The sequence below is a fragment of the Equus quagga genome, chromosome 5 (genome assembly GCF_021613505.1).
Source record: "Equus quagga isolate Etosha38 chromosome 5, UCLA_HA_Equagga_1.0, whole genome shotgun sequence".
Lineage (NCBI taxonomy): Eukaryota > Metazoa > Chordata > Mammalia > Perissodactyla > Equidae > Equus > Equus quagga.
The window spans coordinates 21,784,707-21,811,149 of NC_060271.1; the positions used below are offsets into that span (position 1 = coordinate 21,784,707).

General features: G+C 48.7%; 2 protein-coding genes across 12 annotated transcripts in view; one reads left to right on the forward strand and one right to left on the reverse strand.

The window, feature by feature from the left end:
- Positions 1-2,133: 2,133 nt before the first annotated feature.
- On the reverse strand, positions 2,134-10,850 carry NCDN (neurochondrin). 6 transcript variants are annotated; one of them, XM_046661366.1, is made up of 8 exons: positions 10,740-10,850; positions 10,403-10,470; positions 9,377-9,517; positions 7,303-8,271; positions 6,229-6,470; positions 5,427-5,651; positions 4,950-5,092; positions 2,134-3,649 (listed from the first exon to the last, which is right to left on the reverse strand). In XM_046661366.1, the coding sequence occupies exons 2-8, from the start codon at positions 10,433-10,435 to the stop codon at positions 3,213-3,215; spliced, it is 2,190 nt and encodes a 729-aa protein (XP_046517322.1). In that variant the 5' UTR covers positions 10,436-10,470; positions 10,740-10,850; the 3' UTR covers positions 2,134-3,212. The 6 variants fall into 6 exon arrangements, with proteins under 6 accessions (XP_046517322.1, XP_046517326.1, XP_046517324.1 ...); XM_046661370.1 differs by adding an exon at positions 9,646-9,831 and having other exon boundaries at positions 10,403-10,808; XM_046661368.1 differs by having other exon boundaries at positions 9,646-10,470; positions 10,740-10,801.
- A 145-nt stretch (positions 10,851-10,995) lies between these two features.
- The window catches only part of KIAA0319L (KIAA0319 like), a 90,184-nt gene continuing 74,736 nt past the window's right edge, over positions 10,996-26,443 (forward strand). The window contains exons 1-3 of one of the 6 annotated variants that reach the window (XM_046661362.1): positions 11,002-11,077; positions 13,727-13,803; positions 14,102-14,271. In XM_046661362.1, coding sequence (XP_046517318.1) covers positions 14,130-14,271 — 142 coding nt within the window. In that variant the 5' untranslated portion in view covers positions 11,002-11,077; positions 13,727-13,803; positions 14,102-14,129. Of the gene's footprint in view, positions 11,078-11,157; positions 11,420-13,726; positions 13,804-14,101; positions 14,272-26,443 lie in introns of those variants that run through there. The other 5 variants (XM_046661361.1, XM_046661364.1, XR_006888627.1 and 2 more) reach the window with 5 other exon arrangements.

Below are 26,443 nucleotides of genomic sequence, written 5' to 3' on the forward strand. Positions count from 1 at the left end.
TGAGCTTGCATTTGGACTGTATGTTAAGAAAAAACTCAGGCCTGCCTCCTTTATTGTGGACACAGCCTCCCTCCTCCCAGCCTTTGACAACCTCCTGCTCTGGGTCTGAGTGTTTGCAGGCTGGAGGAAATCTGGCACAAGGAGATGCTGAGGCGCCACCTCGTGGTTAGATCCCACAACTGCAGCTCAGGCCCCCCTTTCCTCCCTCTCGGCTGAATTACCAGGAGCAAGCTTGGTCTCCCTAGCCCCCTCCCTGTTCTGGAACCCAGAACTCTCTGATCATCTCTCATTGAAGTACAGAGCTCAGTCTGCCTTGTATTATGAGGCTTTCTGTGGGGTTTGGCTCCCCCACTGCGTGAGGGAGAGTACTTTGAGAGCAGGAACCATGTGTGGTCGCCACTTACTTTGGGGCCCTTCCCTTCTCTTTTCGCTTCCCTGGACGGTCTCAGTTACTCCCATGACTCTAAGGACCCTCTGACAACTCCCCAATCTGTCACTCACCCAGACCTCTTTCCAGCTCCAGAAGGCAGAAGCAACTGCCCCCTGGGTATTCCACAAGCAGCACAAATTCACCATTTACCAAAATGAGCTTATACTTTGCACGAACCTGTTTCTCTCCCGGTGTTCCCCATGACAGTGGATGGCCCCATTATCCACTCAGTGGCCCAGATCAGGAATCTCGAAGTCATCCTTGGCTCTTTATTCTTCTTCACGTCCAATTAATCACCAAGCCCTATTAACTAACTCCTACCTATATTTTCTCCGTCCTCACTGCCACTGGCTTAGCTAAGGCTTACTACCACCTCTCTGAGCTCCCTTCCTCGGTCGTCCCTTTTGCAGCCAAAATCATCTTTCTAAAATGCAAGCTGGATCACGTTCAGTCTGCTCCAAAATCTGCAGTCTTGGCATGATCTCACATCTAAGCTTCTTAGCATGGCACACCAGGACTTGTTAGATCTGGTCCATGGTCACTGGTCCAACCTCATCTTCCACCACCTCCCACTTCCCACTCCTCTGTTGCACTAATAACCTATTGCAGTTCTCAAGTTTGCATGCCTTTACACCTGCTGTTCCTCTGCTTGTCTATCTGGCAAGCCCCTCCTCACCCTCAGGTCTCAGACCAATACTTCCTGAGTTTTCCTGGACTTATTCAGCCAGGCTGAGGGGCTCTCATGCTTCAGCCACACTTTGTTGTGACCCCCATAGAAGCAACTGCTTATATCTTTAGGAGCAGTCTGTTGCCTTGTTTCCCCTCTAGATTTCAAGCTTCTTGAAGACAGGGTCTTTTTATATTTTTCAGGGATTTCAGGGAATCCACGCCAAGAGTGTGACTCTCAATATATCAATAAATACACGTTCCTGTCTGTCTATGCATAGCCAACCACAGGTAGGCACTTAGGATGTGCTCAGTGAATGTTGCAGACTTGAGGGCCTAGGTGGAGAAGAGTCTGCAGAGAGTGTGGGCTTAGGGCTGGTCTGGCTCCAATCTGACAGCTTGGCTCAGGCTGGTGAGACAGTGGGTGCTCGGCTCCAGCCTCCTGCTGAAGCTCTCAGGCCCTTCTCCTTCTCACTTGGCATAGAACAGAGGTGAACAGCTGGTTGCCTGAAAGCCACATTTGGTCTGCAGGTGTTCTGTTGGGGTAGTAGTGATTTAATTTTTAAAAATCAACACTCAAAAAATCAGATTTCACATAAAAATCAGGATTTCTGACTTGCCTCTTGAAATGGGAGGATGTGGCAGTGCCACTTGGCAACACCCTGGTGGCATGGAGGGGCAGGACTTCATTTGTAAACATCAGAACCCCCACTAGGCCTGGCCACATTAACATTTGAGTTTGCAACCGTGTTCTAGCAATGGAGGGTGTGGGCTGAGAAGTTGGATAGCCTGGTGGAGGCTGCCTAGTCTTGGCTCTGGCACTTACTAGTTGCAACACCCTGAGCCAATCACCTCCTCATCCTGTTTCTTCTGTAAAATCAGGATAATGCCTGCTTCACAGGATTCTTGGGGGCGAGCTGAATGAGATAACACTTGTGAAGTGTGCCTAGCAGGGCATGTGTTCAGCAAATGGTAGTTGTGAGCTGCTGGAGCCTGGAAGGGAAAGAGAAAGTGCAGGACAGAGCACACAGAAGCCATCTTGTCACCAATGAACATTTATTGAGTGTCCACATGTGCACAGCTTTGAACTTGGCAATCACAGAACAAACTGGGGGAGAGTAGGGGGGCAGGAAGGGATCAGGGTGGGGGGGGGGGCCCTGGGTTCATGAGAAAGGTAGTCCCTGCTGGAGCCGCCAGTCGCGTCTCTCTGCAGAGAGGAATCATAGCAGGGTGGGAGTTAAAGCCAGGCACCACGATGGCAATGGGGTGCAGTCACTAGGGAAACATGCGGATCTGGGGAAGGGTCCCTCCTGTTCCTGGCTTCAGCCAGGCCAGATGGCACCAGGGGGACAGGGATCAGATGCTCAGGTATCCAAGCAGGGATAAGGACAGGCAAAATAAATAACCCCCCAACCCCCACTGTCACTCTGCTGCAACATGACACAAAAGCTTAGAGACCAGGGCCTAAGGGCTCCTGGGTCCCATCAAGGAAGCTCAGGTGGAAGATTTCCCCACCCCCCACCAGGCCTGTCTGTCCCAGGTTTCCCTGGAAGGATGGGACAGTTCAGACCCTGGGTCACTGAAGTTGATAGGAAGAACTGCGATGTCAATGGCCTGAGCCTATTCTCTGCCCAAGGGGGCCAAGGGCAATAACCAAATGGCCAATTTAAAGGACGTGGACCTGGGAGGCCAGAGGGGCACCACAACCTAGGGGAGCCCACGCCCTGGCCGGCAGGGCACATGGGCTGAGGCAGCCAGCTCCTGCCAGCCCTGTCCCACCCTAGGGCCTCCCTCCTGTGAGGGAGCCAGACATCGGACACAACGACACCTAGTGCCCCCCTCCCTGGGGGCTGCTCCAACCTTCCCCGGCCTGGCGGGGACAGCCACATTGATTTCCAAGCCAATCCTTGCCCCTGAGTAGGCCCAGGAGGCGGGACGCAGTTCCTTACACTTGAAGGGTGGGCACCATGCCCTTGCCCTCAGAAAAGCCAGAAAGCTGGGGTGTTTAGGGGGGAATTTTAGGGAGGGGAGGTCCAGTTTGGGGGCTTCAGGGAAGATGCCTCCTCCCTCCATCCCTCGCTACCTGCCCCCGGGTCTGTCCCCAGTGGACACCCCCTCAGGGCTCTGACAGGCATTGCTCCAGGGCAGCCATACGGTAGTGGCTGGCAGTCTCCTCGCCCGCCTGCAGCCTCATGGCCTCCCGACACAGCCGGTTGGCCCGTGCCAACTCAACCAGGACACCCTGATAGGCGGCTACCATCTCGGGCTTGACTGAGTTGGGGCTGACGCTGCCTAGTAGCTGGAGCAGCTCCTGCGGCCAGCGGGAGCGCAGGGCAGCGGGAGCCAGCCAGGGCAGCAGTGGCACGCAGCCTGTGAAGGCCTGCATGCCCAGGAACCAGAGCTCCTGCAGATCGGCCCAGATGCCCTCGTAGTCAGGCGACAGGGCCAGCACTGCCTGGTCTGAGCCAGGCGTCGCCCGAGCCACGTGGGACTGCGACAGGAAGAGGATGGCAGCTGCGAAGAAACCCCGGGATGCTGGTGTCCCCTGAAGAGCTAGAAGGCAAGGAGGGAGTCGGGGCAGGAACCAGATGGGCCAGCTGCTTTGCCAGGCCCTTGCTTTCCCCTCCTGGGTGGGCACACTCGGGCAGCTGAAGCATGGCCTGGCATCAGCCTGCCTGGGTTCAAACCCTCCCTTTGACTTCACGGCTTAACTTTGGGTAATTCACTTTTCTGGGTCTCGTTTCTTCACTTGTAAAACGGGGCCAATAGTGCTAATCTTAGACATCTGTTGTTAGAATTAATGTAATAATCTTGGTACACTCAACCTCAGGGTCAGATCCTCCTGTAGTCAGAAGTGACAAGAGCGTCTGTTGGGCCTAGAGCTCCTCAACAGGCTAAGGAGATGCACCGATTTGATTCTTGGGCCAGAAGAGGGCACCAGAGGGACCCACGGGCTGCTGACCTGGGCTTTGCTCACCTGCCGGGCAGGGGTTCACCCCTGCACTGCAGATGCTTCTCTTGGAGGCTGTTAGTCTAACCTGGTGGCATTGGTGGGTAAACTAGCATTGGGGCTCTACTCAGGGCCTATGGAGATGCAGCCTGGGACTGAAGGAGCATGGGGGCTAGAGGGCAGGGGGACTCCTGGTCCACTGGGATGTACTTCCCTTCCCACTGCCGGGTACCCTGCTGGGATCCCCGTCCAGAGAACACAGAGGCAGCTGAGGGTACGGGCTTGTTACACCCTGTTCCCAGGCATCTGCTCAGCTCCTCCAACCTGACAGATGGGGCAGAGGGAACAGGCAGGGACAGAGGGACCCAAGCAGACACCCACGGCCAAAGTGGGAGACACAGAGGGCTGGTAGGGCTGGAGGGGACGCCCCTCCCCCTGCACATAGCCAGAGTGAGGCAGTGAGGGGAGAAGGCATGTGCAGAGGAACACTGAGCACTGAAGGGTGTCACGAGGGAGGTGAGGTGCTAAGCAGAGAAAAACCTCAATGGAAAGCAGTCATGTTTCTGACTCAAGGCCTGGGTGGGGGCGGCTCCACCTTGAAAACACTGGATTCAGATTCCTTGAGCTGCTGGGAATTCCAGGTGCCTATGCCTGTGCCTCTGAACAGGCCTGTACTTACACCCACCAGCTCCTGCCTTAAAAGTCTTCAGAAGGAAGAGAATGTTATCATTTTGGAAAGAAGGGTGGGGTGAGGTGGGGGCTGGAGACATACTTCAGAGATTTCCTCTTGATTGGAAAATTCTATAAATCCATTTTCTGAAAATGGTGGCTTATGCCCCGAACACAGCAGGTCCACCCAGCTCTTCTGCCCCCATCCTTTAGGACTGGGTCCCCAGGGCTTACCTGGAGAGGTGCTAAGGAGCCGGGCCATGAGGAGGCCTAGGGTGGCCACATTGGCAGCCAGAAGCAGCCTCCCCTGCTGTTGCACCAGTGCGGGCAGCGAAGTCATCAGGGTGTTCATAAGAGACGTGAAGCAGGCATCTCGCCTGGGGAGAAAGGGAGGGAAAGATGGGGGAGGCGGGGGGTTAGGAGAGCCAGACCAAGGCTTGGCAAATTAGACAGCAGGGTAGAGAGTTAACCTCGGGCCCCATTCACGGCATCTGGGGAGCAGAGACTGGGTATGTCTGGAGCAGGCAGATACACCCAGAGGGGTTCCAAGTAAGCCAAATCCGTTAGTGGGGTAGTTCTGTCTATTCTGAGACCCTTTCATTCCCACACTAACAGGAATCCCTGGGCCTAGGGAAGCAAAGTAGGAGACTAATGATTTGGGGCAAGTTTGAGCAGCCCCCCTTGCTTCTTCCGACCTGCTCCCAGCCTCACTTGATCAGTCCTGGTGCAGTGACCACGAGGTTGAGAAAGATGTGACAGCAGGTCTGCAGGCCAATCTCCACGCTGTCAGGCAGCACTGAGGTGTCATGGCCAGGGGATGTGAGTTCCCACTGCTGCAGGAAATACTTGCACAGAAGTGAGGGGGCCCCCTCCTTGATCAGGATCTCCCGGGGCCCATCTTCGACTGTCAGGTGGCACCAGCCGGGCAGAAGAAGCCTGGGGGTGTGGAAGGAACAGATGAATAAGGGGTTGGGAGAGATGAAGGCAAAAGGCTTCTCTTTTTGGGGGCATCCCACATAAGATAAATGGAAGCAGGGGAGGAGGAGGACACGTCCTCAGAGGTACTGCAGAAAAATCACAAGCTTCAGAGTTGCACAGCCTAGGCTCAACCTGGGCTCTGCCACATGGTGTGAGTGTGGGCAAGTTACTTGAACTTCTTTGAGTCTCAGCTTCCTCATCCTGAAGATGTGGATGAGACTCATGTCATAGATTTTCTGTGTGGACCAAATGAGATAGTTTTGGTAAAGGGTATAGCAAAATGCCTTGCAGGGAGCAGATGCTCACTGGGCATGAGTTCTGTCTTGATAGAGAAATCTGGGGTTGGCAAGTGACACTTGGCAGTCCGGGAGTCTTGTGGGAACAAGTCCCTGAAAACAAACAGAAATAACCCTAAAGGCAATCTCATGCCCCAGTCAGGAAGCCCAGCACAGCCCAGCTTGGGGGGAGGAGGTGTCCCTGTACTACACGTGTCTTTAGAACTGTCTGGCTGGACAGGCTGTAACTACAAACTCACCGGAGAGCGTCCCCTGGCCAGGTGGGCCCTGAGGTGGTGGGGGAGATGGCCAGGGTGGCCACCTGCTGGGAGAGGTCAGTGGTCTCCTCGGCCTCCTCGTAGAGGGTCTTGGCATAGCGGACAAGGAAGGGCAGCAGCTGGCAAACCTCCTTGCGCAGAGATGAGGTCTCTTCGGCCAGCCAGGCACCCAGGATGCGCACGGATGCAAACACAAAGGGCTCCTTCTGCTTCTCCTGCCCCACCTGTTGCCATAGGACCCCTTTGAGATGGAGCAGGACCAGAAACTCTCTGTGCCTGGCCAGCATGCCGGCCAGTCTAGGAATAACACAACTAGAAGGGAATTCTGGCCCACGAGCCCTTCAAAGACAGGCACCGAGCCTCATTCTGCTTTTTGTGCCCAGCACCTAGCACATGGTAGGGACACACCCAACAGGGGCTTGGCACAGAGCATGCCCTCAGCTGATCGAACTGGACTTCAGAAGACATAGCCCTGCACTTGCTGGGACTCAAGTCACATGCCCCTCTCTGCCTATCTCTCTAGTATGTCAAGGCTAGACGGAAACTCACAGATCCAAGGCTAAGTAAACACTCCCTCGGTGTGTTTGGACCGGGGAGGAGCTGGCAGAACCTCTACAGAGGCCGGGAACCAGTCAGCCCTGCTCCTTTCCCCTGCACCGCTGCAAGCTTGTATGTGTATGTGTGTTAAATGATGCTACAGAGATGGAGCAGAACAGACTGCTTCGATTTTGTGTGTGTGTACCAGGGGGAGGGGGGAGGGTTGTGAGTGGGAGGTTACCGTGTTGTGTGTGCGCGTGTGTGTACCGTGATGTGAGTGCACATATGGTGTGTGGTTTGGTGCTTGTGAGGAGGCTCGGGGATGGGGGGGAGAGGGAGGTTTGGTCACACACTACTCCCTGGAGTGCTGGAGGATCAGCCTGTGGTAGTGCATCTTCATCTCCCCATTGTACTGCTGTCTCCCCATTACACCAAAGTGCAGGAGTTTCACTTCCCCCTTTCCCCTGCCTTCTGCCTCCCTCCGCACTGGGCTTCCTCTGCAGGCCACTGCACCCTCACCTGCTGCAGGTAGTGGATGACAGCCCCGATGGCCTCCTTCATGATGCTCACAAGCTGCACCTTCTGTGGCTCCTTCAGCAGTGACTGCTCACAGCGGGTGCATTCCTGGATCCCCAACTCCATGAGGGCATAGCAGGCGGTCACTACATCCTCTTTCACCTCCGTGCCTGTCTCCTCCAGTGCCAGCCGCACTTCCACGCATGCCAGATTCACCAGCAGGGCCAGGAACTTGCTCCCGGAGCTGCCCGCCGGGATCCAGTCGGAGCCGCAGGCGTGTGCCAGGCGGGCTGCCAGCTTCAGTGCGGGGTTGCGCTGCCAGGAGCTCAGCTTGCTGCCCAGGATGCGTGCCAGCCCGGCCTGCAGATCCCGGAGGCATTCAGAGGGCACGGTTGTAGGGGGCAGAAAGAGGGGTAGCAACTGGCAGAGCTCAAACTTGCTGGCATCCTCAGCTTTCTGGAAATCTTCACTGAGGCCCCGCAACACAGCCAGCAGGTCGGGCTCTGCCTCCTTCCAGCACTGTGTCTCGGCAGCAGCCAGCAGCCCCACCAAGAGTGCCAGGGCCTGGTCAAAGCCATAGCCATGCCCCAGGTATGCCTGACACAGGGCAGACACAGTGCCACCAGCAATGAGGTGTCGTGGCCCACGGGGTGTGCCTGCCACAGCCGTCAGGCACTGGTAGGTGTCATCGATCATGGAACGGCGGGCAGCATCGTCGGGGTCCCCCCGGGCTGTGAGGAAGGTGCTAAGGATGGGGATCTTGTTCAGGACCTGGGGATGGGCGGCCAGTTCAGGGTCACTGCAGAAGCAGGCCAGCAGGGCCACGCCCAGGGCCCGGAGGACGTGGTCAGGGCAGCCATCTGGTGCCTCCTTGCTGGTCAAAAGACGATTGGGGAAGGTGAAGCCTACAGCATCGAAGATCCGCCGCCGAGTTTTGGCATCGATGTCACCTGCTTTGACTGCCTTGGTCACCTAGGGGGAGTATGTGCTGTCAGCAGGATGAAAGAAAGAGGTGGCAAAGACTGTCCCCTGCACCCTGGTGCACTGACCATTCGCATGATTAGGTTATGTAATGGGACTCACTCTGGGCTCAGGAAGCCTCTCAGAGGTCATTTCATCCTGCTCCTTCCTCTTCCCCAGAGACAGATAGGTGTGACCTCTGGGACCCCTCATCTACGAGTATATCTGTGGAAGGGGTCTAGTCCTCCTCAACTACTCATTCTGCTGTTTCATCACCTGGTCAGTCGGGAAGTTCTTCTTGATGTCTAGTCTAGACACCCACAACCTGAGTTGGAAGGGGCTTAGAATTCAGTGTTTAAAATCCTCCAAGGATTTAGGGTCCCTTCCTAATTGTTCCCTCTAGAGAAGTCTCTGATCCATTCCCGCCACCTTCTCATGGGAAATGGCTCCTGTGTCTCGCCGCTCTGCTTGTCAAAACATTTCCCCTTACATTTCCCCTAAACACCTCCTCTGCTGCAGTGTGAGCCCTTGACTCTGGAGCCTTCTTCCTGTTGCCATGGCAAACAACAGCGGCTGTACTCCCTCCTCCCTTCCCCCCCCCCCCCCCACCTAACCCCCCCTTCCCAGCACTGCAGCTCCTGCTCTGCTGTCCCCAGCTGGGGTTCCTCCAATACAGCGAAGCCCCAAACCACATCCCTTACCCTCAGCCTAACTACTGCCGGCCCAGCGAGATCCCCTGGGACCCTTTCCCGGTCACTTACAGCCTTGCTACTCTCTCCACCCCCAGAACAATCATCCCCAGCCCTCAAGTACTCTGCACTAGTTACTACCTGCTGCTGTTACCCTATGAGTCAGCTCCCATCTGCTCTGGGACGCCCCAGAGAGCAGACCCAGGCAGCCTCCTCCAACGCTCCTAGGACCATAAGCCGTATTCACCCCCACTCTCCCCTTTGTCCCCATACTCAGGGGAGCAAAAAAGAGTCCAAAGACAGGCATCTTAGGCCTTCTTTGGTGCATCTAGGGTTGCCTATATATCCTTGGGGACTTGTTGACCCCATTCCTGGGGGGCCCAACCACCCAGCCCTTCCCACCTCCCAATTTTCAGTCAGTTCCTTACTAGCAGCAGGGCTGCAAACTGCTCGCTGTCATTCTTGGCCTCACGGAGGGCTCCTAGGTAGCGCTCCAGGGTGGGGTTTCGGCTCTCTGCCTGGTTCAGAGCTGGCTCGCAATCCGAGGCCATGATGCCCGCCTTGCCCAACTGTGAACACAAGAGGGACTGAGCATCCCTCTGCAGAGGAGGGGTGGGGGTGGGGGTGGGAGTGGAGGATGGAGGGAGGGATTGGCACAGAAGGAGGGATAAGGAGGAATGGGCTCCTCAGGACTGACCTCCTTTGGGGAGCCTCTTTATGGGGCTGGACCCTCAAATCCTTAGGGATGAAGAAGGGACCCTGGTCCAAGGTCACCTCCAGAAAGCGGGAAAGAAGGACCATGCATCCTGCTCCTCTGCTGGACAGCTCTCCTCACCAATCTCCTGGGGGTGGGAGGGTGCTGGCCCCACTGCTCAGCTGTCCCCTGGCACCAGAGGTGGGGTTTTATCTCCCTCCACCAGGCACACACGGAGGGAGTGGTGAGGACAGACAGGGAGGAATGGAGACATACATGGGTGAAGTTCGATTATCCGGACTCAGGCTGACATGAGGGAAAAGGGCATCCTAGGTTTCCTTTCCTCTCCCATCTTCAGAATAAGCAGGAGACAAGCTTGAGCAGAAGTGAGGATGCAGGACGCTGACCAGGGAAGACCTGGAGGGCCCTCTGGAGACCCCACCCCTCCAGCCAGGGCTCTCAGTCGCCCCCGCAGGCTTCTTGCCTCCTCTCCTTTCCCTCCCTCGGGCAGAAGCCGCAGCAGCAGCAGCAGCAGCAGCAGCAGCAGCAGCAGAAGCAGCAGCAGAATTAACCCCTTGCGCTCCCTCTTCTAGCCCTCCCCGCACCGCTACCAGCCTGTGGATGTCGGCAGGGGCTGGAGAAGCAAGAAGGGGTCCCGGGCAGCTCCCAGGACAACGGAGACTTCAAAAGCCGGATAATCGAAGCGGGGCTGCTGAGATGGGGAGATGAGAAGGGGAGGAGGGTTCCTGGCGGTCACCACCTGTCCCGCCGCAGCCAGGTCACAACACGACATTGATGAAGTCACGACAAGGCGGCGATGAGATCACACTTCACGATGGCGCGGTGATGTCACGGAGAGATCACGGCAAAATCACGACATGAGACAGCCCCCAAAGATGACAGGGCAAATAAAAAAAATAGAGCTATATATTGAAAAGGGCTGTGACAAAATGGAGTCTCGACAGGGCACGATGATGTCGCGATATGGCGCGATGGAGTCGCGATAGGGTCCCCGGGGTCTGTCGGCATCGATCAGCGCCAGCTCGGAGAGGTCCCGGCTGGGATGTAGGGGAGGGCCTGAAGGGGGCTGAGCTCACCAGGCTGCGGCCCCGAACGGCGAAGTCTTCTCCGAGAGCGATGCTCCAGGAACCTGGGGCCGCTGCTCACGCCGCGTTGCCCACTCCGGGCTCCAGGCTGCTGCAGCTCCACCCCCACCCCCGCAGCGATCTCGACCAATCCGTGGCGGCTTCACTCCAGGCTCTGGCCAATGGCGCGGCAGGGCGCTAAACCGTGGGGGGGGGTGCTGCCGTTGCGGCCATCTTTCTTGTGGGTATTGCCCGAGTCTGAGGCCTGGGGCTGGCGCAGGGCAGGCGAAGGTGCAGACTGCCTCTGGAGAGCGGGAGGCGACAGCCTGGGGGCCCAGGTTCCTTTGCTCGTGCGTAGTTCTAACCCCCAGGAGTGCCCCTCCTCCCCTCGGGCTCGCGGCTGGCATTGAGCTTCCGGGGGCTGGGGGGCGAGAGTAGGAGGCCTTGCTTAGCAGGAAGTGTGTTTCCGGGTTGAGCCCGGGGAGGTGGGAGGAGGCGGTGTTTCCGGCCGCCGTCGCTGTCCAGGGAGGCTGAGGCGAGAGGGAGCTGTCCGGGTGGGGAGTCCGCACTACCTTCTTCCTCTAACTCCTCCTCCGGGTGAGGGGAGCGAAAGTTGGGGCCCCGACCGCATGGACCCGAAGGAGGCGGAGGCCGCCGAGAGCCGGGGCCCCACTGTGTGGCCCTGAGCCCCGGTAGGTGGCCGGGGGCGGCTGGCTGCCAGGCCGAGGACCACGAGCTCAGGGGAGGGGCAAGCGGGACGGGTTATTTCTGGGGGTGAGCTGGCCGGGTGTTGGGAGCCGGAGGTGGCGCTCCTGGCCCGGCTAGGACAGCCAGCTGCTTCTGACTTTGCAGGTGCGGAGCTCGAGTCCAAGGCTGGACCCCGCTTCTCTCGGACCCGGGCCTGGTCCTGCAGCTCCCTCCATTCCCTGACAGTCAGACAGACAGACCGGGCTCGGGGCCCTGCTGTCCTTCTTCTCCCTCGACGAGTGCAGCCTCTCCCTTAGCTGCTGTCTCTGGTTTTTGGTTTCCCCACCAAGATAGAAAGTTGATGCAGAATAAGGGGGCGGGGCTGAGCACGATGTGTTGATTGTGATGTGAAACTTGCCTGATTCAGGACTTAGAAAATTATGCCCCGCAGATGGTCCTGTGGTGACTGCAGTGAGCACAAAGGTGCGACGAAAGAAGTCAAAAGAGAAAACCTCAGAAAGAATTCCAGGAAAGCTTTGCCTTTTCTCACCTCGTGGTGGTTGTGCCCAACCGACAATAGCTGCAGTTAGTGAAGAGCATTAGCTGACTCTCCCTGTGTTTTCTTATATGATTAACAGACTGGAAGCTAGGAACAAATCGGAAAGACGACCCCCAGAACAATCTGTTCATTTTTCCAGCTATTTAGAAAACAGTGTCTGCAAATATAAGCAAAGCTATTCATGGCAGTCTGTTCTGTAACTTTCCCAAATATCTGAGACTTTTTTTCTTTAAAGAGCTTTATTCTTGATTACTCATACCGGCTGAATAGGCTGTTTCAGTCGTGCTCTGTCGTTCAAACATATCTTATCGCTGTGTACATAAATGGAGTTCCACGTATGCAGCTGACAGACTGAACTATGATACATCCCCCATCAACCTGAAGTATTAAGTAAACATTCCCCCCTGCTCTGTCTGAACAGCTGCGGCAACAGAGAGAGAGCTTTTATTTCGGGTGTACTTGTAACGCCCTAAATGCCAGAACTATTGCAAGCTTTTCTAGATTTTCATTTGTCAAGTATTGTGGGGGTGTGTGTTCTCTCCCTAGGTTGTTACCCTTTGATTCTGTAACAAACCGTTTGGATCTTGGTGATGTGTTGTTGTTCCTGCCTCTGGTCAGCAAGCCTTGGACTGGACGCTAGCAGTGATTTGTGCCCTTAGGCAATTGTAGGTTTCAGAGGAATGACTAGTTGGGAGTTCACCGGAAATTAGTCCTGCCTCTCTCTTATGCATGGTTTGTAAGGCTTCGCACTTCTAATCAGCTTGCTGATCCAGTAGTGTTTGTTACTTCCATTATCAAAACCTATTCATTTCTTTTATGCTTCTCTCGCCCACCTGTCACGCTATTGATGACAGGTGTTGAGTCACCTTGAGTTTAAAATCCTTTTGTGGTAGGCAGGAACGTGTTGGGTAAGACACATACACATGCACGCCATTCCATCTTGGGAGGCTAGAGAAGTTGCTGGCTATACTTTGTGATTTAGGCTTCATTTCGTAATCTCTTGAACATATCTCTGGCCCACACACCTACTTTCTGTCTTTCCTACCCCCATCCCCCGACCCCGCTCCTTAAGATACAACTACAAAGCAACTGGAAATAGGAATGGATGGAAGTGAGTGAGAAAGATGAAATGAAAGCCTTTCCTTGGGGGGCTGCACCTCAGTTTTGCAGCTGTGTGTGTGTCTATTTCCTGGTATTTTTCGGCATTGATACTCAAACCATGCAATGCCAAACTCCCTATATGCTGGCTAGGGGTGGGGCTTGTCAACCTATGCCATTTGCCAGATGTGGATGACAGGTGCACATTTAGGACAGAAGATTTTGAATTACTTCTTCAGAACTCAATCACCCTCCTCATAATGTAGCCAAGATTTATATAATATAGGGAAATTGTGTAAGAGAGAAGAAACTGATGGAAAATTACTTTTTCTTCTGGAAGGGACATCAGTCATCTAGCCCCTGGATTCTAGAGTAGCCAGCACAATGCCTAGCACATAATAGGGGCTATGTAAATATTTGTTGAATGTATATATCAATTCAAGTCAGGAATTGCAAATGATTTTAGGGATCAGGGAGGTGACATTAAAATGTATATTGGATAGATTTTTAAGATAATAGTGGTGGGGACAGTAGCAAACTGGAGAGTGCGTGCCCTGCCTAAAGACAATCACGTTAAAATGTTTTGAAAACGTAGCTAGACAGAACGCTCAGGTTATTAGTTTACCTCTGATGGTCCAACCTCTTCTTTTCATAGATAAGAAAGTGTGTTTGGTCAAAGTCACAAAGCTATTAGTAGCAGAGCTGGAACTGAAACTCAGATCTTTTTTTCAGGTTAGTGCTCTTTCCATTCTTCCACATAGACGATTTACTGTTAGATTAGAAAATAATGCAATATAAAGTGTTTCAGTTTTACAGTAGATTCATTTCATATCCCTTGCTGTGTTTTTATCCTGATAATTATAGGGTATGTCAAAGCTCAGGTTTAAGATTTATGGGCAGGGATGAGCAGTGAAAGACAAACTTGAAATTTCTGTTCCCCCTGATCTGTCGCATTCTCTAGCATTCCACATTTCCAGGAATCAATTATTAATTACTTGGCATATAATTTGTTCTCTTTCTGTCTTTCTAGGGGACTGGTTCTGCCTTTCTGGAAGGCCATGGAGAAGAGGCTGGGAGTCAAGCCAAGCGCTACTTCCTGGATTTTATCAGGATTTTGTTGGCAGACGTCCGTGAAGTGGTTGAGAGGCCTCTACCTGTTTTATACTTGCTTCTGCTTCAGTGCTCTGTGGTTGTCAACAGGTACCATTTTCTTTATGGATTTAAGATTAAAAAGAGCGCTTTTTGTGAGTCCTTCGGTTCATTTTAAAGACCAGTAAGAGGCAGAAAAGCAATCTGCTAATCAACAGAAATGATCATCCTTTTGGTGGGCACTTTGTTCGGTTTATTTGTTTTGGAACCAAAATTGAATTTGGGTTCTTTCTCATGGCGGAGAATTGGCACGATCATTTTGAGATTTGATGAAGGTGTAATGAAAAGAAACAGGTTTCAAAGTTGGATGGACCTTGGTTGTGGAGCTGAATGTTTTCACTAACTAACTATAAAAGCTCGAGCAAGTTACTTATTGTCCATAAGGAAGAATAAGACCTACCTCATAGCTTGATTTGAGAGAGAACGTAATTAAAGCGTGTAGTACAGCACTCTGAACATAGGTGCTTAGTAAATGGTATTTTGCTTCCTTTTCTTTCCTAATGGAATCTACACTTACAGGGAGAATGTGTTTCTTGCTTTTTCCATAGAAAGGGGTTATGCTGATAGATTTCCTAAAGTGTGCTTTCCTCCTAGAGATTATTTCACCAGGCTACAACCTCTTGCCAGGAAAGAGTGCCAAGAAGGCGACATTTCAAAGAATATCCTTTCTTTCTGTCTTGTTTCTTTCAGTTCTTTTGTTGACATTGTTCCTTGCAGAGTGTGGAATATGAGAAAACAGCAATTTGAGAAAGACTTCTGAGTATGCTGCCATTCTGGGCAGTGACCAAAAAGCTTTCTGTTGTAGGGACCACTGTCTGAGATAACTAATCAGCCTTCTGCTCCTATAATTACAAAGATTTCTGAAAGGAATTGGTGGTCACGATCTTGAGAATCAAGTAATTACTGTATTTAGCAATTTCAGTAACATCAGCTTTGGGGTTTTTGTTGTCTGGCACTGGTGGTTGATGACTGCATAATTATAGCAGTGGAAATTGCAGTTGACAGAAAGCTGACCTAAATGATTTTTACCCAGATGATGCTTTGCTGGGACAGCTAACTATTTCAGGCCAACATTTTATGTAAGATCATTTGAATTAAATAAGTAATTGATTTAGTACCATCAGAGAAGGAAAATCACATTTTTTGAATTGAACCTAGCACATACCAGACTCCTGGTTATAAACATCACATCTCTTATCTCATTTAATCCTCATGATAACCCTAGAACAGATAGTTTTATTCTCACTTTATAGATAAGGAAATTGAGGCCCAGAGAGGCAAAATGACTTGGCCAAGGTCACACAGCAAGAATCTGACAGAGCCAGGATTCTGAACCTAGGTTTGTTGACTCCAGTGCTCGTGCTCTTTATCTTCTGCTGCTCTACTTTCCAAACACAGGTGATCTTTTGGAGGACCAAAGATAGTTGTTTTTTTTTTTTTTTTAAAGATTGGCACCTGGGCTAACAATCGTTGCCAATCTTTTTTTTTTTTTCTGTTTTATCTCCCCAAACCCCCCCTGTACACAGTTGTATATCTTAGTTGCCGGTCCTTCTAGTTGTGGGATGTGGGATGCCGCCTCAACGTGCCCTGAGGATCCAAACCCTGGGCCGCTGCAGCAGAGCATGCGAACTTAACCAGTCGGCCACGGAGCCGGCCCCGAAAGATAGTTTTTTACCTCGAACCGTGATAGGCAGCTTGTTATTTGAGGGATTCCAAGTACAGGGCAGGAAGAAGCGTTTCTGTATTTTCCAATCTAACACTTAGTTAACCATAGTACTATGGGCTCATTGGGCCGGTCTTAGTATCCCTTGACCTTGGGACTTCGAAACAGCACCTAGTGAGCAGATTGAGTATAAAGGTACAAAGGCGGTATTGTTAGGAGTGGTTCTAGTGGGGATTAGATTGTACCAGTTCCATTTTAGAAAAGTTTGGAGCTTTTACCATGGAAGAACCAAGAACCACGTGTGTTCAAACTGAGGGAACATGCAAGCAACACATGGCAGATGGATTTGTTATACATGTTAATTTATCAGAACTCTTTCGCATCGATTTTTCAAAAAACACCATATCCTAATAGAAAAAAATGAATAAAGGATCTAAACAGAGTACCATATGTAAGAAATTAAAATGACTTATAAACATTTAAAAAATATTAATTCTCATTACTAACCGGAGAACTGCAGATTAAAATGAGAAATCCTTTTTAATCTATCTTATTGATGAAGATTAGTGTAAAAACATCTATTGCTGCCAAGGGGTAACGTGGTTGCCTTCATATTGTGCTGGGGAGTTTGAACAGAGAACTTTTTGGCATAAATATCAAGATCTTTAAAAAGTTCATGTCCTTTGATTTAGTAATACCCCTTTTAGGAATTTATCTCAAGGACACATTTAGATAGTTGTGAATGAGAGCCTTCATCAACGCTCATTTATTCTGTGTTGTAAAACATTGCTACAACCGCCCAACAACAGGAGGGTGGGGAAATGATGGCGTGTCCACATAGTGGAATATTATCCAACCTCAGAATTTATATTTTAGAAAAATAAATACATGGGGAAATGCTCCTATGTTAAGCGGTAACAGCAGGATATACAAATGCATATTCACTATGGTGCCAATTTTGTGAGAAGAAAAAAACATTTTTATATGGTAGAAAGTCTGAAACAAGATATTCAACTAAATATTTGTATATTTTTTGAGTAGTGGCATTATTATCTCTTTATTCATTATCTCTTTTTAGGCAGCTGGTCTACAAATTTTCTTGATTATGCAGTCTAATCCATAAAAAAATGGAGGATGTATCCCAATATATGTTTGTTTATATAACAAGTACCATTGTACTAATGCCTCATGTATATGAGATACCAAAACCAAAAATTTTAAAGGATTAACTAAAAAATAAATATAAATAGTTTTAATATTTCCTTTTCATACCCCAGTGATTTGTCTTGTGCACGTCTTGTAAGCAAACACCCTACTTTGGAGATCATTGCCTTAGGGAACTGGGAACTATTGGGAATTTTAAGTAGAAGAGTAAAAACTGGTAAATTTCCAGGTCATTTTTGCTGGAATATAGAAGAATGATAATGGTGGGGATGGGAGGTAGATGGAAAGGGGAGGGAGGGCAGGGCTAGAGGTCAGAATATCTGTTCGGAAGCTAATGAGATAGTCCAGAGAACATTGATGAGGCGTCTGTCTTCAAGGAACCTCTCTCTCAATGAAGAAAGTCATTTCACTCAATACAAATCGGTAGATGTAGTGCTAAATAGATGGGTAGGATTTAGGAGTACTGTAGTAAGAGATAAAAGGAAGTTATTATTATTTTTTAATTGAGATATAATACTGTTTAATTCCAGAACACTTTCCTTACCTCCCCAAAGAAACCCCATACCTATTAGCAATTACACCCTATTCCTCCCTCCCCTTAACTTCTGGAAACCACTAATCTACTTTCTGACTTTGTGGATTTGCCTGTTCCAGACATTTCATATAAATGGATTCATATAGTATGTGGCCTTTTATATCTGGTTTCTTTCACTTCGCATGTTTTCAAGGTTCATTCATGTTGTAGCATGAATCAGTACTTCATTCTTTTTCATGGCCGAATAATATTCCACTGTATGGCTATGCCACGTTTTATTTATTTACCTAGGAGTGGAATTGCTGAATCATATGGTAACTCTTTGTTTAACTTTTTGTTTTCTGCAGCAGCTGCACTATTTTACATTTCCACCAGCAATGTATGAAGGTTCTAATTTCTCCATGTCCTCACCAATGCTTGTTATTGTCTTTTTGATTACAGTAGAGGAGGTTATTGAAAGTTAGAAAAATCAAGGAAGGCTTCATGGAGGAAATGGAACTTGACTTGGGCCTAATAGATATCTAGTTTGCAGATAGACAAACTGACATGGCAAGAAACAAGGACTGGTGAAACAACCAGATGGGTACAGATCATTCATTTATTCATTTTTTTAAACTTACTTATTCATTCAATAAATATTTGTTGAGCCAGGCATGTTCTCTGTGAGTGAGCTCTAGCCAGGTTGCTGCCTCAGTCTTCCCAGTCTGCGAAGCTTTCTGAAAGAGCAGATTACAGTTGCTGTCTCCACTGTCCCACCTCTGTCCTCTTCTGAACCCAGCAAGCTCTGGCTTCTGCCTAAACCTTGGCTTTTGCCAGGGTGACCAGTGACCTCCCTAACTGGACACCTTTACTTCTCACCTTCCTTAACGTCTCTGTTGCATTTGACCCCTTTGACTCCTGCTTTCTTGATGCCCTTTCCTCAGCTGCCTTAAGTTACACCGTGCTTTTCTTTGTTCTCCTTCTCGTCAATGCATTGAGCTTTCAAATTATTCTTCCCACATTCCCTTCTCAGCTTGTCCCTTAAATGTTTTGTTCTTAAGGTTCTGTTTCTACCCTTTCTTGTCTGTCTCTTCTGTACTCTCCCTGGGCAATCTCATTCGTTTCCGTAATTGTGACCTGTGTGCTCACTACTCCCAAATCTATAACTGTTCATTCTCTTCTCTCCAGACCACATAGCCACTGTATGTCACACATCTCCAACTGGATGTCTCACAACTACCTCTGACTTAATATATCAAAACTGAACCCATGATCTTTTACCCCCTTCCTCCTCCTTTATTCCCTGTAACCGGGAAAAGACCACCTCCACTTGTATTCTGAGGTGGAAACCCCTGAGTCATTCTGTACTCTTTTCTCTCCTCCACATCCGAATCGCTGTTGATGGAGTGCCGTCTCATGTTTCCACGCAGAGCGCTCCGTTCCTCTGCACGTGCACTCACCGTTCTGCCTCTGTATTCTGATTCACGTAAACATGAGCTCCCTTCTGATGCTCTCCCCGAAGCCCCTGGTTTGAACTTGTCCTTTAATTTCTCATGGTGTCTATGTCTCTCCCTATTATTGTATCGTATTATACCGTATATGGCTTTGGGCTTTGTGAGGAGAGATTCAGAGTAGGTTTTGCTCCAGAGTGTGGTCCTTAGTCTTCAGTTGAGGCCTTTCTGGTGTCTGCTGGTCTGTGGTGTTAATGTGATTTCTTCGTTCTGGCAGAGCTGGAATTCCAAATGCTCCTACCTCCTACCCCCAGCACTGCTTGACCTCTAGTGATTCTGTTTCCCTCTCAGCCCTGTAGCATCTGCTATTGAATAAACCTCAGGTGGTCTCGCCCTGTGCCTTTACATTCCAGCTGTCAGCCACAGACTGCCAGGGGACCCTCCAAGTGGACGTCTGGGGCCCCCTCTTTTCACAGCTCCTTCCTCTCCAGTGTCTCGCCGCTCAAATTCTAGCCAAACTCAGATCTCTGCTTCTTGGGCTCAGTGAGACCCCCTTGTTCTGTTTGGGTTCCCTCTGTGTGCCGTGGTTGGGAAGTTGTCCCTTAACAGAGAACTGGGCAATTGTGGGGCTCACTTCAAGTCTCCCTTCTCTTAGGGACTACAGCCTTGCTCGGCCTGTTACCTCCTGACTGAAAACGTTGTTTCATATATTCTATCCAGTTTTATAGTTATGTGTGGTAGATAGTGAATCTAGTACCAGTTACTCCACCATTGCTGGGAGCAGAAGTCTACTATGATTACTTGCTTATGTATCTGCTTCATGAAATTGTCTTACTCATAGTTCCATACCTAGCATCTAGCACATGGTAGGAGGCAATAAAGGTTTGTTAGGTTAACCTAAAGATAATACTGGAGGGGCTGGCCCCATGGCCGAGTGGTTAAGCTCGTGCGCCCTGCTTCGGCGGCCCAGGGTTTCGCTGGTTCGGAGCCTGGGTGCGGACATGGCACCGCTCATCAAGCCATGCTGAGGCAGCGTCCCACATGCCACAACTAGAAGGACCCCCAACTAAAATATACAACTATGTACTGGGGGGACTTGGGGGGAAAAAGCAGGCAAAAAAAGAAGATTGGCAACAGTTGTTAGCTCAGGTGCTAATCTTTAAAAAGAAAAAAAGATAATACTGGAAATAGCACCACTCTGGAGAATACGTATTAAGGAGAATCATTCTTTCCTACTCTATTTTTCAATCTTGGCCCATTAAGTGGGCACTTCATTTCCCAGGAGGGAACAATATTTGGAAGGTAATTTTTGCTCTCTTTTCCACTTTTTCTCTGAATGAATGGGAGAGTGATTTTTCTGTTTGGTGAGATTGGGAAAGAATCCCGTTGTGTGAAATGGCTGGTCTTCAGGATTTGCATGCATTCTCTCCCCGCTGTGCTCTAACTGGCCTGCCCATGTCAGGACAGCCTGCGTTTGTCCAACTGAGTAAGTTTAATTCAGTACAGGAAAGTATTAGATTGAGATTGTACATCTAAGCTATGTTCTCCAGTCACCTTATCACTTATTATAAAGATGGTATTTTGATCTCCATCTATGCTAACTGCCATGTTTTATTTTTTAATTAGTCCCAAACTCTGGGTGGGAGAGATTAATTATCACTCTCAACCACCACAGAGACTGCAGATGGGACAAAGACAGCTCCTGGCTTAGCAAGAGGTCTTTTTCCCCGCTAGTTGCCGTTCTTTCTGTTCTCGTAACTGCTTGCATTTGCCCCTGGCAGACAGAAGGCACCTGAACTCTTTTCCTCCCTTGCTCCTACCCTTTGGTGGTACTCTGAGAGCTGTAGCCCCTGTTGCACCAGTCAGACCAAAAGGGATCTTTTTCCTTTAAGAGAATAATATATTTTGAACATGCATCAGTCTTATCTTCAGGAGAAAAGCACTTTCAGGAGACTTTTTAGGTGGTGTTATATCTCTGTTCTTCTTGCATCTGCTGGGCACCTAATTTAAGGTGAATGACTAATGGAATACATCTCACCGCGATGAGCCTTCAGCAGGAACTTTCTCCTGCCAAACTGTCCTATATTCTTAACTACATTGCAGTACAGGAAGGTAATAAATTATTAATCCTAAATCTGTCTCCTCAGATTGTAGGATAATGACTTGAGTACATGGCAGCCGGGGGAAGGTAAAGTTTTCTGGCTGTTAACACAAACCCTGAAAGCTGCTTGATTCTAAAATTCAGCTAGTATTGAGCAAGTCTGTGGGATCTTGTTATATCACAGTTTAATTGACCTAAGTAAGACCAATCAGAACCCTCTAAAGTTAGGCTGCTCCAAGTGAAATGAAGTAATTGTCTCTTGCTTAAATACTCTTCAGTGAAACAATCATCTAAGTCCTTCTCTCTGTTTGAGAAGACTGAAGTTTTGTCTTTTTGCTTGTCTTTTTGTCTTTAGAAACATTTTGCAAACACAAACTTATTTCCTAACTTGTGTGACACAGTGAAGAGGGATAAAAAAATGGTGTAATTGGGCAGTAAATCCAGTTCCATTTAAAAGCTGTCTTAAATTGACTCTCCTCAGGAATTCCTCAAGGGAGGAAATAATAAGATAGCAGAAGAGTTTATAAAAACAAAATAACAATTGCAGGGCCAAAGCAAGGCCTTTTGGCTTATTTTGGAGATTGTGTAAAAATCTTACTAATTGGAACAGCTTCCAATTCAAGGCATTATGTGGAATTGGCAGGAACATGAGCAAGAACTGTGTGTCTAGTTAGTGTTTGGACATCTGTTCTCAGGTGAGTAGTACTGAAGAGTTTGGGTCAAAACGCATAGCTCTTGGGGCTGGCCCCATGGCCTAGTGGTTGAATTTGGTGTGTTCCACTTCCGCAGCCCAGGATTGCAGGTTCAGATCCCAGGCGTGGACCTACACCACTCATTGGCCATGCTGTGGCAACGACCTACATATAAAATAGAGGAAGATTGGCAACAGATGTTAGCTCAAGGCTAATCTTCCTCAGGAAAAAAAAAAAAAGCATAGCTGTTGCTTTCAGGGCCTGCCTTTTGAACTTTCTTTCTGATCCTTCATCCAAGAACTTCCTTAAGCAAAGTCAGCCCATGTGGCTAAGGTCCTTTAGCCACTTTTGATTCCAGACAGTACAAGATAAGTTTTAGAGAGATGTTGTAAGATGGTCTTGACCACCTACCTATTCTTCAACTGAGCAAAAGACAGGCGGCAGAGTGGCCAAGAGCATGAGCATGGACTTGGGAGTCAGACAAGCATGAATTTGAGTCCTGGTTCTGTTATGTGCTGGGTAGTGTTACTGAAACCCATCTTCCCTCAGGTTCCTCATCTACAAAATGGGAATAATAGTACCTCTCATGGGATTGTTGTGAGGATGAAATAAAACATTCATGCAAAGTTCTTAGCCTACTCCCAGGTGCATAAATAACAGTTCAGCAGATGTTAGCAATAGTCATTATAATATGATAACATAAAATCTTGTTTGGTTAAACTCTTGACTAATCCCAAGATGACCCAGTAAATAGTAGGTTTGAGGTCTCTGCTAGCTTCTTTTTGTTTTCTTTTGGTGAGGAAGATTGGCCCTGAGCCAACATCTGTTGCCAATCTTCCTCTTTTTGCTGGAGCTAACATTGGTGCCAGTCTTCCTCCATTTTATGTGTGGGACACCACCACAGTATGGCTTGATGAGTGGTGTGTAGGTCCACGCCCAGGATCGAACCTGTGAACCCCAGGCCACCAAAGTGGAGTGTGCGAACTTAACCACTGTGCCACCGGGCTAGCCCTGCTGCTGACTTCTTAAATCTCTGTCCAGTGGGACCTCAATCCCCACATTTTTGAAAGTATAACATAGGCAGCTGGCGTTTCTGCATTGTCAGGAAAAGTAGGCCTTCATTCATATAGCTTTACAGCTTTACAGCCCTGAGGTTGGTTGAAGCCCATGACAGGGAGAGCTGTATTGTGCCTTTTCCATTATTGTAACCTGCCACTAAGGAGCATGACTGGCTGCTTGTTTCCTCCTTCAGCCAAGGATATTTCTCCTCTGAAAGAGGACTCTGTTCTGCTGCCATGACACCACCTGGCCCTCAGCCCCAATTCAGTTCCCCCGACACTGATGGTGTGCCCATGCTTGGCAAGGCCTGTTGCTAGGCCAGGTTGGTTCTGTCTTTTGGTCAGGACAGTGTTTTGACTGGGGCTGATTCAATAGCACTTTTGGATTTTGTGCAGAAGTAGCTTACAGAGTTAGTCCCTTCCTTCCTTCTAAATGTATTTATTGGGTGCCTACTATCCTAGGTATCAGACGTGCAGTATTGATTAAGACAGACATGATCTCTGCTTTCATGGATCTTACGGTCCATTGCTTCCTCTGCCATTCTAGGGACCAGAAATTCTCTCTGAGAGGGATGATGTTATTGGTGTTAAGATTCCCTTCAAAGAGGCTGAGGTCTCCCTTGGGTTCCAAGGTAATTCACTGACAACAGAGGCCCAGTCTTCCTTGCAGAATCCCAGGAATGTAGGAGACTAGGCAATTTAATGTCTGAAGCTGGGCTCAAAAGAATAACTTCGGCTCAGAATTATTTAGGTGAAGCCCCTGTCTACAATACAGTCTGTCTCCAGCTTTCCTTTAATCCAGCCCACTCTCTCCACCACCGATAACCCGTATCCCTGAATGAGCAATGAGGTGGTTATCTGGAGGTGGAAAAAGTGCTACAGCTGCAGCCTTTGCCCCCAGTTTGGAAGTGTGTGTCCTCTGGAGATTTCATGGGTATTAGATATACCCAGCCAGTCACCTCTTAAAAGTCTTTTCTGTATCAGGGTGCTCCTGCCTTTTTGGTATCAGGTTTGTTACTCAGGCCCTCAGGTGAGCAGTTCCACAGCTTAGCATCATGCAAGACTCAAATTATATAAATCCTGAATTTCTCTGGTCAATCACAAAAGGAAACTGTAAAATACCCTAAGATAAGAAGGAATTATGCGTGTCCCTGAATCTTGAGTTAGCCATCACAGATGCTGTCCTAGGAGAAACAAAAGCAGAGAAGAATTTTGGCCAAGGCCTATCTGAAACTCCACCAACTGCAGACTCTGTCCCCAAAGATGGGTGCCCGGTGCGGCTTACCCCAATTCCCCTTTTTAAACTCTCTCAGCAAATGACAGGATTTTTAGGAATGCTCTCTTTCTTCCAACTGGTGTAACATTTTGCTTTGATTCTAATCCAGCAACACATTTGAGTTTGTTTGAAATAAATGTGTGCTCATGGATTCTCTCAATTTTAGATGAGAGGAATACGTAGTGTTATCAGACCTGGGAGATGGGGAGTTTATATTGATTGGGTTTTACTTCTGTACTCTAATTTCAGATGCAGGTTTAAAATTTTAAAAGAACTGCCATCCTGCCTATTAAGAAATGGCTCCTCTGATTTTTTGCATACAGCTCAGTGTATATTGTTCTTAACTGAGGGCAACCTGAGTCAGCTGGAGGCTTGTGGAAGTGGGCTGGGTAGAATGAGTGAGTCTTAATCAGAATAAATTCTTCTCCTGTACAGAGAAGCTGGAGACAGATTCCATTTCCGCAAGTTGAGTAATCTGCATCCTGCTTGGTCAGTCGGTGGCTTTTGGCCTGAGGCAAAACAGCCCCAAGTGCTCAAGTGGCGCCAAGCTTCTCTTCTACCTGTGCGTTCCGCCTCGTCAGTCTCTAACTGCTTGGTTTTCAAAATCTCTCTCAGCTCTGCTCTCCAGAATATGCTTACACGCTGCACCCTGACATTTCTCACAGTGTGCTTGTCAAATAATGGGGTGAATTTTCCTGTTACCCTTTCTGCGAAAGGTGAAAGGGAGGGCTTGGCCTCTAAGTTCAGGTAAGCAGACTTTGGGTAGGGTTATTTGCCCAGGATGGTCACAGCAGAAGCAAGAGTTTTCTGGCCTTTCCATGGAGACTTTCGCTGACAAGCATACCTTCCTTACCTTTCCCAAGCTGTTTTGATTGAGCTGTTTCGCCTCCACTCTTTCATATTTCACGTGGGGGTTGCTGCCTTGGCAGCATGGCTGCCTCTGTTAGTGAGGAGGAAGAGGTGAAGAGTGAAGGCCCTTTGTGTATGATGTGTTTTCAAGGGTTTTCCTGTGTGCCTCCAGGAGTGTGTGTCTGTATGTGTATGTATGTATGTGACACACACACACACATTACTGAAACACGCTTGGATATCCTTTTTGCCCTGCCTGGAATTAATGTTGCTTATGAGGCAGCAGAGAAATAGTGCCATTTTACAGATGAGGGTAAGGAAAGGGCAGTTTCTTTGTGGCCAGAGAGAGTCCATACTAGATAATTTGGTGGTGAGGAATTTTGACCATTTTGCCCCAATTTTTATTTCTGTCAATAGAATGTGTGAATTATAGTCAACTTGAAATGGAGGCATGAGAGAAAGATACATATAAGCACGTCATAAAAATGAAGTCTGTTAAAAGCCACACATCTGCAGTAAATAAACCAAACAATTCCAAGTTATCTGAATGTCAGTCTGTATTATGTAGATGACCTTAACTAGAGCACATGTTTCTAGTATTTGTGATCCCTGGCTCTTTGCATGTCTTATCTTATATTTAGTGCCTTAAAGTATGCTTATTGCATTTTTAATACCTTCTCTAGGATGCTTAATTCAAGTCACTTAATGATAATTAATATCTAGGGGTTATGTGCATACTATAGATACATACGATTCAGGTCAACAAACACTGTTGCTGGCTAAATAAAACCCAGTTCCTGCCATCAGAGAGTTCACCTATGGAGGCAGAGATAGATGTGGAAACATAAAGAAGCATGAAAAATTCCAAGATGTGCTCTAGGAGCACAAAGAATGAGGCAGGGAAGAGCTGAACCCTGTTCTATAGCAGGCTAGTGAGAAAAGTGATATTCTAATCCCTTTGAACTTCCTTCTCCCAGATTCATTTGAAGTGATTTTTAACCTGCAGAGCTCTTTTCACTTCTTTACATCAAAGGGAGGTGCAGAGGGAAGAGCGTGTGCAGCTCTGTAAAGCCTAGAGAGTAAGAGCCCTAAGAAAATTATTTCTGCACAGATACAGATTGGCTTTGATTTCATTTAAATAAACTGGCTCTCAAAAATTCTAAGAGTACTAGCTACTCACACAGTTTTGCTTTCATTTACACACAGATGATAAAGCATCTGTAGCTCTGCATTTTATTTGCTATAAGCAAAAAGTGGTTCGAGATATTTCAGTATCCGAAGCTTGGTTGTATTGAGCCCTCACATGGCCCAGTTCAGCCCACTGCAGGTTTGTTTTTTTTTAAATTTTTTTATGACGCTTACATAATACTCCAAAAAGAGAGGTTTTTAATGGATAAATTGACAGAAACTTTTCCTCTACTGGCTATGTCTGCTGAAGTAACACTTCTTTGTTTG

Coding starts and splice junctions, on each gene's coding strand:
- NCDN (XM_046661366.1), bottom strand. CDS start 10,435: ATGTCGTGTTGTGACCTGGCTGCGGCGGGACAG. Junction 8,272..9,376: donor AGTTTGCAGCCCTGCTGCTA/GTAAGGAACTGA, acceptor TACTCCCCCTAG/GTGACCAAGGCAGTCAAAGC. Junction 5,652..6,228: donor TGGCCAGGGGACGCTCTCCG/GTGAGTTTGTAG, acceptor CCACACCCCCAG/GCTTCTTCTGCCCGGCTGGT.